Genomic DNA, 12,498 nt, shown 5'->3' with positions numbered 1-12,498 from the left:
CCAAAAAAATGCTAGCGTCAAAAAAAAAAAAAAAAATGCCCAGGTGTGTTTTTGCTGGCATTTTTTGGGGGGTTTTGGAGGCAGGCAAAACATCTGAACTTGTGTATAGTGGTGTATATACACACATCCATATATTTATATACACACCTAGACATATATAGGTGTGATAGTAGCAGAAATATATGCTTGCGCTAATGAAATCATTTACAGTAATATATTTCTGCTACTATCACACCTATATATGTCTAGGTGTGTATATAAATATATGTATGTGTATATATATATATATATATATATATATATATATATATATATATATATATATATATACACACACCACTATACACAAGTTCAGATGTTTTGCCTGCCTCAAAAGAACCCAAAAAAATGCCAAAAAAACGCTAGCGTCAAAAAAAAAAAAATGCCCAGGTGTGTTTTTGCTGGCATTTTTTGGGGGGTTTTGGAGGCAGGCAAAACATCTGAACTTGTGCACAGTACCACTATACACAAGTTCAGATGTTTTTCCTGACTGCAAAGAACCCAAAAAAATGCCTGCTTTGAAACCGGCAAGGTGTTACAGGAGCGGAGCCAACCCCCGGTCAGAAAGTTTTCTAATACAAACGATCTTTTTTTTTTATGGTTCTGGACATGCTACAGAGCTGAAACTTCACATGTACACTTTTTAGACCCCCCAGATACGAAATCCAAAGTAAAAATCAAAAAATCTCTTTTTTTGTTTTTTTTAATTTTTTCAATAATTGGCTTTTTTTATCAAAAATTACAATTTTTAAGAACTTTTTTGTGTTTGATTAATAGTTAATGGGGCATGACCCAGAACCCTAGGCACTTTTTAGGGGCATTTTTGGGTTTTGGGGCTTCAAAATGGTGTTTTTTGATTACCGAAGTTCGGGTCCCATTGATTTCAATGGGGTTCTGAAATCCGGGCCCAACTTTCGGGAAGTTCGGATGTTCTGGCCGAACCGAACTTTTCAAAAGTTCGATCATCCTTAGTCAGGACCCGGACTTGAACCTGGGACCTCCATGGTGTCTGGCAATGACTCTACTCACTGAGCTACCTGGAATGCTGGACAGCTCCCTGGACAAATCCTTGAATGATCCTGCTGTGAATCTTTATTGCCTTGAACCTTGAACCGTTTGCTCCTCCTATGAACTTCCTGTTATAAGCCATGTCTTTGCACTTCCTGGTCGCCAGAATATTGTGCCTTCAACAGCCGATATCTCGCTTGTCTCTCCTGCTGCCGTCTGTATCTTTGCTACCATCCGTTATCGACACTTGGCTTGTTCCTCGACTACTCTTCTGTTTGATCCCAACCTGCAACTACTGGTTACCGACCTTTGGCTACTCCTTGACTATGCTTCAGCTTAATCCCTATCTGCTACTGGACTCTGACTTGCTCACCTCCTGGTGGGGCGATCTTGAGGACCGCGACCTGGTGCTAACACGCAGCAAAATCCATCTCCACCTTCAGGAGCGCTGGTGAAGACCGGTTAGTACTTAGACTACGTCTAAGTACTGCGTCATCTGAGCCTGCGTCATCTGCCTGGGTTACCTGTCAGTGTTCCTATCCTGCTGGTTCCTGTGTGCCCTGCGACTGCTATAGCTACTGGTCTTCGAGCCTGACCCCAACTCGTGACATCTGCTCTCTGAAATGCGTCAGATAGAGGAAGTTACAACTTCATCATCGCATCCTTCACAGTTGGGTGTATTAGAAGTCCATCATAATATGCATATATTCTATCTTGTGAACTTTGTCATGTATTTTTGTATATTTAATAACCAATTTTTTAACATGTATTAATAAAACATATTTTTTATAAACATTTTTTCATTTGTATGATCAAACATAAAAGGTGCCTAAAAAGTCCCAATATTCAGAGGAAACAATTCTAAGTCTAACCACTAGTATTTTGATCATACATTATAAATTCGTTTGAGCTTTTTTTTTTCTTCTAGAATTGTAAACTGACTTTAGGCAGTGGGGACACCTTTCTGAATAAACAAACTGGAAAAAAAAGCAGACGCTGGGATTGATTTTGCAACAACAAGCTCCCACAAAGCTTGGCATCCATGCAGTTTTACAGTTCCTGTTAAAGATGTAGATTTGGGGCCGTCACCCTGACATTCACAGGATAAAAAACAAAAAAATTTAATATATTGCAGCTCACCAGTCTTTGTATGTGGTAGCTGCATTAGATTTCCATTTTGTTTTTTCCATTTTTTTTACCTGCCTGAAAACACTTCCTGAGTCCTGACCAAAAGTGACAACATCCACTTACTGCACTGTATCTATGGAGGAACAATGTTGTCATCCTAGGCAGCTTGCCTGGTTTGGAAAAAGAACACCTCAACCTCTCCACATCTTCATAACATAGATATGATGGTGTTCTTTAAACCACTTAAGCCCCGGAAGATTTTACCCCCTTCCTGACCAGGGGATACTTTGCGATTCGGCACTGCGTGACTTTAACGGACAATTGCGCGGACGTGCGACGCTGTACCCAAATGAATTTGACGTCCTTTTTTTCCCACAAACAGAGCTTTCTTTTGGTGGTATTTGATCACCTGTGCGATTTTTTGATCATGCACTATAAACAAAAAAAGAGCGACAATTTTGCAAAAATAACAATATTTTTCACATTTTTTTATATGAAATTCCCCAAAAAAAATGTAAAAATCAAATTTTTTTTAAATTTTTGGCCAATTTGTTTTCTGCTACATATGTTTGGTAAAAAAAAATCACAATAAGCATATTTTGATTGGTTTGCGCAAACGTTATTGCGTTTACTACCGGTAACTAAGGGAAAGATTTTTGTCATTTTTGTTGTTTTTTTTTTTTTAACGAGTAATGGCGGCGATCTGCGATTTTTTTGCGGTACTGCGACATTGCGGCGGACAGATTGGACCCTTGACTGACATTTTTGACACTTTTGGGGGTACCAGTGACATTACTACAGTAATCAGTGCTATACATATGCACTGTTACTGTAAAAATGACACTGGGAGGGAAGGGGTTAACTTTATTGGAGAGGGAGGGGTTAAGTGTGTCCCTAGGGGCGTGTTTCTTACTGTCATTGGATGTGGCTGTGTGTGTGTAACAGCACAAATCAACGGTCCTACATAACAGGACCGAGTGATCTGTGCTTTTACACAGGGGAGAGTGACAGGCGGCTTTGTTTACATTAGCCACCTGCCTTTCTCCCTCTCTACCCGACGATCGCAAGTCACACGCGCCGGCTTCTTCGGGTACGAGCGGGGGCGGGAGCGCGCCTCCGGCGGCGCGCGCTCACCCCCTACCGGTATGTCACTTTGCCTGGGAGGGGCTGACCGCCGCCATATATAGTCGGGCGGCGGTTGGCAAGTGGCTAGTTAACAGCACAGGAAAGAACAGAACTAGTTAACTAGAACTAGTTAACAGGACAGCTGGGAAAGTTGATAGCATTGTATAACATAGGAGTTCAGTCCAAAGGAAGGTACAAGGACACTCAATTTCCTGGCAAAAAAAAATCAACGTGTGTTTTTTTGTACTTGCAATGTATTTGGTCTGAAAAAAAGAATGCTAATGCAGCTCCCAGCTCTAAGGACGAAGCTGCAATATAGTACATTTTTGTTCTCGGATTTTAGAGCATTTGATGCCCAACTCCTCACATATTTTCTAGTTTGAGGGATCTTTATTTTCAGCAGCAAGAAGTGATCATTAATATGTACGGTAATAAAAACAGTAGGAGGTGAAAGTAAAGTCAAATTTGTATCTCCAGATACAGTATACAAGTGACCTTTTGTTACTGTATGTCTAATAGCTCTACATGTGAAAATTGTAAATCACATGCTCTGTACACATGCTATGCCTCACAATGGTGTCTTACATACAGTACATTCCCAGTAAAACCAAAAAGCACAGGAATAATCTAGATATCTCAAACAGAACATGGATTCTACCTAACCAGACAGCTACCCATGTTTTCCTGCTGTCAGGAGCGGTGACTTCAAGATTCACCTGCAGCACCACCTGCTGGTTAATGTGAGACTGCAGCTGAGCTGTTTAAATAGAACAGTATTCTCTATAATTTTCTGAAAAAATGTAAAAAAAAAAAAAAAAACAGTGGAAAAGAGGCCCTGCTGTTTACAAAAAGGTGGTCAGGGGACTTCTAAAACTACAACAATTAGTCAGATTCATCTGGGGACAGGGGTGTAACTACAGGGATTGCAATTGCAACCCGGGCCCCATGCTCCAGCTATACACCTAGATAGGTGGGGGCAGCATGTAGAGAAATCACTATCCTCCTTTTTCCTCCTGTAGCTGGGACTAAAGTATTGTGACACATCCCCTTCAGCAGCTGCCCCCCCCTCCTCCTGCCAGCTGCTGAAGGGGATGTGTCACAATAGAGAACCAGGAGGGGGTCAGTAATTTACCAGCTCCTTCCTTTTCTCTTTTCTGAATGGACAGAGACATAGTCAGTGACATTGTAAAAAAAAAATAAAATAAAATGATAAAAAATAATACAATTAAAATACCAAAAAATAAAAACTACTGACACCAGTAGGTGAACTTCCAGGATCGCAAAGGTCACACTTGCGACCGGGCCTTGGCATTCCACCCCCGTGGGGAGGCCCCAAGATGGCAGGAAGGGGGCCCACCGCAGGGCCCTTCATTGTTTCTTGCACCTGGGCCCTGAAGGTTCTAGTTACGCCTCTGCCTGGGGAGCTTCCATTTACTTTAGTCCCAGCACTTACAGTATCTGTAATGAAGTATGTACCACCTTGTCCAGGCTGCTGAGTCCTGGAGAAATCTTCACTACAGGGTTACCCGTCCTCTTTCTATATCTGAACTTCCAGCACTGCAATGGATTGATTGAGAATGTTTGACACTGCCTGTAACACAAATGAATGAAGGAGAGTCAGATCAGTCACGGAATTCTCTCCCCCATTCACAGATCGTGTTGCAGACAGTGTCTAACACATGTAATCATGTGTAGGCAAGCTATGTTATGCTATGGGAACACACCAGCTGTACAAACACAGCCGCAGGTCTGAATTTGGCAGGCGTATGGATGCAGGTCTACGGTCCCCAACACAGACAGTGTGCATTCGGGGCCACTCACCCACATCTGCATACCTGTCAAATTAGAACTTGTAACTGTGTTCGTACAGTCACTATATCCTCATAGTAACAGGCATCTCCAGCCAGAAAACCCATGTGAATGAGCCCTTTGTTTTTTTTTTTCTTTTGTTTTTTTTTTTCTTATTTACATTTTTTTTATTATTTTGTATTCCTTTTTTCACAGAATTGTTGGTGAGGTGGCTTTAGTGATTTATTAAGGGTTAAACGGACCCCCGATGTTTCACTTTTGAATGAGAGAAAGACTGAAGATACAGATTCCCCAGTCACTTTTACGGCACTGGACAGTGAATGAACAGAAAGCTGTATAGAAGATCCTGTTAATTCACAAACTAAAGCATAGTAAACACAGTTTACTATGCATAAGTTATGAAATAGCACAGTGAACATACTCATTGTGTTTACTCAGGAAAGGAGGGGGTTGGTAATTATGACATTTTCTGGCCTCTTCCCCCACTCTCCATCCTGAAACATCCCCGTGTGTGCCCACAGCAGCTGGTGGGAGGGAGAGGAGGGAAGCTGCCAGCAGTGTGGGTGGGGGGCACACAGAAAGACCCAGGCAGCTGGGTGATTGGCATAACGGGGGGGGGGGGGATTACTGAAACTGATCCACCTGTTTGGCTCTCCCTGCAGCAGTCGGCTTCTCCTCCTCTCCCTCCCACTGGCCTTCAGTTACTAAAGAGAGAGCCACGCAGTGCAAGTTCCATGAAATTCCCCCGCCACGTCGATCACCATTGCCTACATTCAATTCCCCTGCTGCCCAAGGCCTCATACAGGAAGACTGGTGGCAACCCCTTATCAGTGGCTGAAAATCAAGACCAGTGGTACCCCCTTATCTGTGCTCCCTAATCAAGACTGAAACTGCAACCAGTTTCCAGAGGGCTGTTGCCTCTCCTTAGTGCAGGCTGCCATGCAGCCTCAGGTGGTCGACCTGAAGGCCATAGTCAGAGATGCTGAAACCCAGGGACTCTTGAGGACTGACTGAGGGAGGATGTCCATGGATCCCATCTGGTACTACGGGAGAAGGTGACCTGCGGACAAGATACTTATGAGTACAGACTTCGTACAGGGATCCTAGAGACTGTTGCTGCTGAAATCCCCCTCTGGGTGCTAGAAAGTCAGCAAGCTGGGTGTAAGCTAAAGGTGACGCTGGCTAGTGTCCTGAAGCTACAGATCTCACCAAGTCTGCTGCTAACGCAAGCAAAGGACTTATTCTTCCCATGCAAGCGCTGTATGGTACAGCAGAAGATCTGATATTCAGTTCCACTAAGCGAGGCCAAGTGAGAGTTGTCCTCACCTGTACATAGTTGAATTACGAGTATCCCACTAATCCCTTCTCCTATCCAAGTTCTCCAAATAAATCAACAAAACAAATCCCCTAGACTGGTCATTGAGTGCAATGACCGAAAGTGTGTATGTGTGTGCACCTGGTAGCGTATGAAAATACCCAGTATCTGGCAACAGGATAATCAGAGGGAGACCCAAGATGGATCCATACTCAGCAGTTCCTACGAGGGTAGTGCTACAGTCATAAAGGGCACTAAATAAATGCCCATCAAAAATGCACAGTGGTAGACAAATGGTTAATAAAACTGGGACATTGTATGATAAAGTGTCTCATTTACAATAACACAGATTTTGAAGATAAAGAAAATGCTTGCATGTGGATGTATGTGTGAATAAGATCCTTTAAAGACCAAAAATGCAACTAACTCTATATAGTGGGAAATCCTCCTTCATGACGCCAAATGTAGAGGGATTACTGTGGGATATTTGGGCCACTTATTTGGCCTCTTTTAAAAGCAAAAGTACACAGCAAACACACTCTGCCCACTTACCAGGATACGTGGTGTCTTCAGCTTCTGTCACCTGGATATCCGGGATGATGGTGGGTTTAGCGGCTTTACTGGAATAGAACACATTTCAAAATCAAAATCCAGCTATGCTTTCCCTGTATATATATATTTTGGTCAATAATTCTATATGTACAATACGCTATTGAATCTTCACCCTCTATGACAGTCAGGATACAAAATTGTTATCTATCTCCTTCCATTCTGGGTTTGTTTAAAAAGTAACACCTACGGTTGTACAAAATTCACAGAATTCTAGAGGAGTTCCAGCCTGTGGGGAAATAACTTTAAAAGATCAGCAGCTACAAATACTGTAGCATCTAACTTTTAATATAAGAACACTTACCTGTCAAGGGGGCCCGCAAAGTCAGCACCCCAAGCCGATCCATCCCTAGGCATCAGGTGCAGGCGCCAACATCTTCACTAAGGGAAACAGGAAGTGAAACCTTCCCGCTTCAAAGCCTGTTCCTTACTGCGCTTGTGTGAGTCACGCTGCACTTTCTGAATGGTCCAGCTGTCTTCTGGGACCTCTGTGTCTCCCAGAAGGCAGCCGGGCGGGGAAAGAGCAGAGGTAAGAAAATACATAGATCGCCGCACAAGGATTGTGGCTATCTTAGCCGGAAGTGGGGACCTGGTTTTGACCGAAAGATGTCAAACGTGAATGCAGAGGGGGGCAGGAAGAATACAAGCGGAGCTTCCACCTTTCAAGTGGACCTCCGCTTTAAAGTAAAACTATGCTTTCCCATTAAAATATGTGCAGCATCAATTAATTAAAAGGTCACTGCACTTACAGCTTTTCTTCGTGCCCCAGCAACGTCCCACACATATCTGTTGATCATACCAGTGAAGTCTAACTAATGCAGCTTGCTGTGATGGAGTGGCAAACATGCTGCAATGCTAATCGCACAGCAGAGTTCATACACTCATGTAGTCTGTGCCTGCTTGAACTACAGTGGGCCGAAAAACCTAAATTACAAGCGCTGTTCCCAACAGTAATACAAAAGTGGGCATAACTTTTTTTTATAACTTACATAGGTCATTCAGATTTCACATGTTAACTCTCTCTCTCTGGCTCTATAGGATCTCTATTTTTCATTGAAGGTAAGTCCTGGTTCACACTGGTGCGGCTTTGAAATCGCGCTACTCCAGTGATATATCAAAGCTGGACATTAGTGTGATTTGCACCGATGATTTCATTGCAGCTTGTGACTTCTTTTTACAAAAGTCTATGCAAGTCACAATTAAATCATCAAAAAGTAGTGCAGGAACCTTTTTCATAATCGCTGCAAACTGAGTCGCGGTGATATGAAAAAAACTATTGCCGAAAATAGGCTGCAACTTGTCATGCGATTTGAAACTTTCAAATCGCATGACGAGGCTCACCGGTGTGAATCGGGACTATATAATGGATTCCAAGCGAAAGCAATATGCCATAGTGGAGTTCTTAATGAAGGAGAAGTGAAGGCTGTCTGACATCCACAGAAAGCTACAGAATGTTTACAGAGAGGACACCATTGACAAGAGCAATGTCTTGTCATTGGTCGCCCTGGTCAATGGGGTCCTCTCCATAAATATTCTGTAGCTTTTTGTGGATGTTTGACAGCCTGCACAATCATTGATGCAGCACCCTACAGGTAGGTGCTAGGTAAAAGTATAGTGGGCCTTGGCTGCCTAACAGCAGGGCCATGATTTTAGCTGGGCTGTCATGTCTCCCAGGTGTATCTGCTGAGAGGGGAGTCTCCCCACTGGCTTTGTGAGAGGATTTTCGTTGGGCAGTGGAGGAAACCCAATCAAGAGACACACTCAGGCCTGTATCTACCCCAGAAGGCAGATTCTGCCGCAGAGGATTCTGGGAGTGGGTATACGTTTTGAGGGAACACATGACGCAGCATCTTTGGCGGGAAGCAGAGTCCCAGGAGGGAGAGTACGGCTGTCTCTCCTCCTGTCAGAAGGATCGGGTGTTCTGGGTGGCTGCCTGGGAATCCAGAGAGTGCTGAGTTGAGCTGCAGAGGGGATCCTTTGTGCCGAGGACCAGTGGAGGAAGAGGGGTGCAGTTCCAGGAAAGCCTGTCAAGGTCATGAGTACTGTGAACTGCCCCTAGGGGTCTGCCAAGTGTAGAGGGGACCACTCTAGAGAAGGTTCCAAGGATCCAGGAGTCAGCTAGCTGTAAAGGGGGTGCCTAGTCAGAGGACCCTGAAGTATTAGAGGGGTTACCTAGTCAGAGGACCCTGAATTATTAGAGGGGGTACCTAGTCAGAGCACCCTGAAGTGCAAAGGGGGCACCCGTGGTTTGGCCCTGAAGAGTCAGTGTACAGTGTGCAGTGTACAGAGTTAAGAGTTGCAGCAGCAGTACAAGCAGTGACAAGGAGCTATCTCAGCCAGTGAAGGGTTGGAGGGGGCCATTCAGTGACTTTTGAGCTAAATTGAGTGTCAGGAGTGAAGAGTTCTACAGTCCTGGATCTTTTGAGTTAACAAGGTAAAGTCGAGGTTCCAGCACTTATTCAGTCAAGTGGTATTTGCAAGCGTCAGGAAGCGCTGGTCAGCATTCAGCTGGCGTCAAGACAGCGCTAGCGGGCATTTTTTTTGTACAAAGTCCCAGTTAAGCCTAGAAGAGCCAGAGGAGTATCCCACTCATTCCCTTCTCCCATCCCCAATATACAATAAACAAAACAAACCAAAGATGCCGGAATGGTCATTGTCTCAGTTCTCACACCTGGGTTCACAACTTAGATGTGTTGGGAGTGTTACCGGTACTGATGGCAGACCCACCTCAGGCCCAAGGCCTGGAAACATTGCTACATTAGGAACCATCAATGTGGGAAATTTGAATGACCGATTTAAATTAATAAAAACAAAATTCTGCCCACTTTTGCATTACTTTCGGTAAAGCCCTTGTAGACACTCTATTGGATGAATTAAAACAGTAATAAAACCCAAAAGCAAATATGTATTATATTGAAGCTTACCAATTCTTAGTTGTGATGGCTGCATTCATTTTTAAGACTTCCTTTCTTTTATTTTCTCCTAGTGATCTGGCCAGTAAATCTGTTTTTCAAGAGAACAAGCTCTCCTGCAGAATGTATCAGCTTAGTGTTAAAGCAAAGCATTTACCACTGGCAGGGGTGCTTACAAAGATCAACTTTGATTTATGTAAAACCTTTATCCAAAAAGGGAAAAAAACAAAAGAAACGTTGCTGTAACAGCTTGTGTAACCGCAGTGTGAGCTGGAGTTTGGCTTCATTTTGTTAGTGTATGTAAAGACTCCCCCCACATTGACAATGATGCTATCCAAAAAGGTGCCTTCTGTGCTCATACATCCAGAATGGGGGCACTATAATACAGGAGGTGTGTTACTGGCCAGATCACCAGGTGAAAACAGAGGGGAAAAAGCCTAAAAAAGAAAAACGAATGCAACAACCACATCCAAGGATTGTAAACTGCAAAATATTACAGTTTTGGGTTTAATACCAATTAAAGAGGTTGTAAACCTCTGAATTTTTTTTTTTTAAAAAAACAAACACCTGAAAGAAAAACACATAATGAGCTAGTATGCATCGCATACTAGCTCATTATGAAATACTTACCTAAGAACGAAGCCCCGAAGTGCCGACCGCTCACCTCTCTCATGGGTGACATGTGTCGCCCTTCTTCCGGGTTTGCGGCATCCGGCCAGCTGATTGGCTGGGGCCGCAGTGATGTCACTCCGGCGCATGCGCGCGGGAGCCGACGGTAACGACGCGGGGCTCTGAAGGAACAGCACGAGCGGCCGTTCCTTCAGAGCACATGCCCCAGTGATGTCACTGGCTGCATGTAAGGTAAATATCTCCTAAACGGTACATGTTTAGGAGATATTTACAGTACCTATAGGTAAGCCTCATCATAGGCTTACCTATAGGTACAAGTTGCAGAGGAGAGTTTTCTTCCTCTTTAAAATGATTAAAGATGCAAGCTTTTGGGGTAGCTTAAATCCCTTCTTCAGGCTGAAATGCATAGAGATCCAAGTTATCCCAAAAACTTGCATCTTTATTAAGTTAGGATAGCCAATAAAGGTCATCAACTGAAAGCCAAACCTTTTGCATTAAGTCAATGGCTAACACAGCACAATATTTTAGTACAAGCTTACTGTAAAAGATTTGGATTTTCCCCTTATTTAGCTTTACTTTGTCTTAATCTAGCTCTTCAGCTTAAGAGTCAGAAGTCAGAGGTCATGTGATGGTAACTGCCCTGCGAGCTGCTGCACATGCAATCTCTCAATTGCTTTACTACTAAGCTGAAACAAGCAATCGGTGAACACTCTTCAGATTTCACTGTGTGCATGCTTGCTCCGGATCAGTGACATGCTAAACGGTAAACAGATTATAATCGGGATGGTACTTTTAAAACCCAAGTCAGCAGTTGTTTTCCATTTTCATAAAACGACCTCTCGCCCACAAATTGTGCACACTAAATGAACAGCAGGCATAAGCATCAATAGGAGTTGTTATCTGTTGCTAAGCTCTGTATTTTGGACAGCTTAAACTAATCATGGAAAGATTTTCCAGCCATAAAATATTTGCACAGATGATTTTCACATGTCCTGAAGCTCTGTGTTCCTCTTTGTTGTGTTTGGAAGCAAAGCCTGGATTCTAGAAGTCACAGGATACTGCCAAAAAAAAAGAAAAGGCCTTATGAATCCAGCCTCCCACCCCTTCCACACCCCAGGACAGTAACCTTTCAGCTGCTTCGATCAGATAAAACCAGAGCGAACGGTCATTATCCATACCATGATCTTCATGTATTAGGAGGAAGAGGGTCGGCATTAGCCATATCAACCAAATAGATTCTCCTTTTTATTTTTCGATTTTCAGTGGAATCCAATTAATTGCTTTGAACAATGGTTTATTATGGCAAGATAATAAAAATGACTATTTGACTTTACGATACCATTTTTATCATGATACAATGTACCATCATACCATGCTGTGCAATAGATAGACTCCTAATGATATGCAAGTGGTTCTTTGATCGCATGGAAAAGCATTATAGAGCAATAAACTGCAAAGACGAACATTTCCTTTCATATAAAAATAGCAGAGCAGGTCATTTGCACTAACAACACTCTTGAGAATTATTGGTCTTCATAAAATATAAATTAAAAACAGGGTCCTGATTACATAGTAGATGCGATTTTAATTTGTCTTAATGCTTTAATCAGATAGTATTTGTACTATTCTGTGTCACTTTCCATTTTCCTCCTTTTATGTATATTCGCTGTACTTTAGTATATTAATAAAAAAAGAATTGAAAAAAAAAATGGTCTTATTTAAATATGCGAAAAAACAAATTCCCTTTTGTATCAAGTAATCAGAGTATATTTTCTTTCTAGTAATTTGGAGTATCATGTTCTATCTAGTACTCAGAGTATAAATTGTGCACAACGGGTTATTTATTGCAGTACAAGCAATAAAGAAAACACATCGTTTTTAACCCTCTCCTAATATATCCAAGATTACCAAAAAAAACATAAA

The 12,498-nt window shown here is 42.7% G+C and overlaps 1 protein-coding gene across 1 annotated transcript in view; it reads right to left on the bottom strand.

Moving 5' to 3' along the window:
* The window catches only part of RASSF2 (Ras association domain family member 2), a 112,976-nt gene that overhangs the window by 57,120 nt on the left and 43,358 nt on the right, over nt 1-12,498 (bottom strand). Inside the window, exon 5 of the mRNA XM_082257185.1 lies at nt 6,977-7,044. Within this exon, the coding sequence (XP_082113311.1) occupies nt 6,977-7,044 (68 nt within the window). The remainder of the gene's footprint in view (nt 1-6,976; nt 7,045-12,498) is intronic.

The sequence above is a fragment of the Pelophylax lessonae genome (genome assembly GCF_965119305.1).
Source record: "Pelophylax lessonae genome assembly, chromosome: 4".
In the NCBI taxonomy this organism is placed as follows: domain Eukaryota; kingdom Metazoa; phylum Chordata; class Amphibia; order Anura; family Ranidae; genus Pelophylax; species Pelophylax lessonae.
Note: the sequence above shows the minus strand (reverse complement) of the source record. Positions and strands in the feature narration are given on the sequence as shown.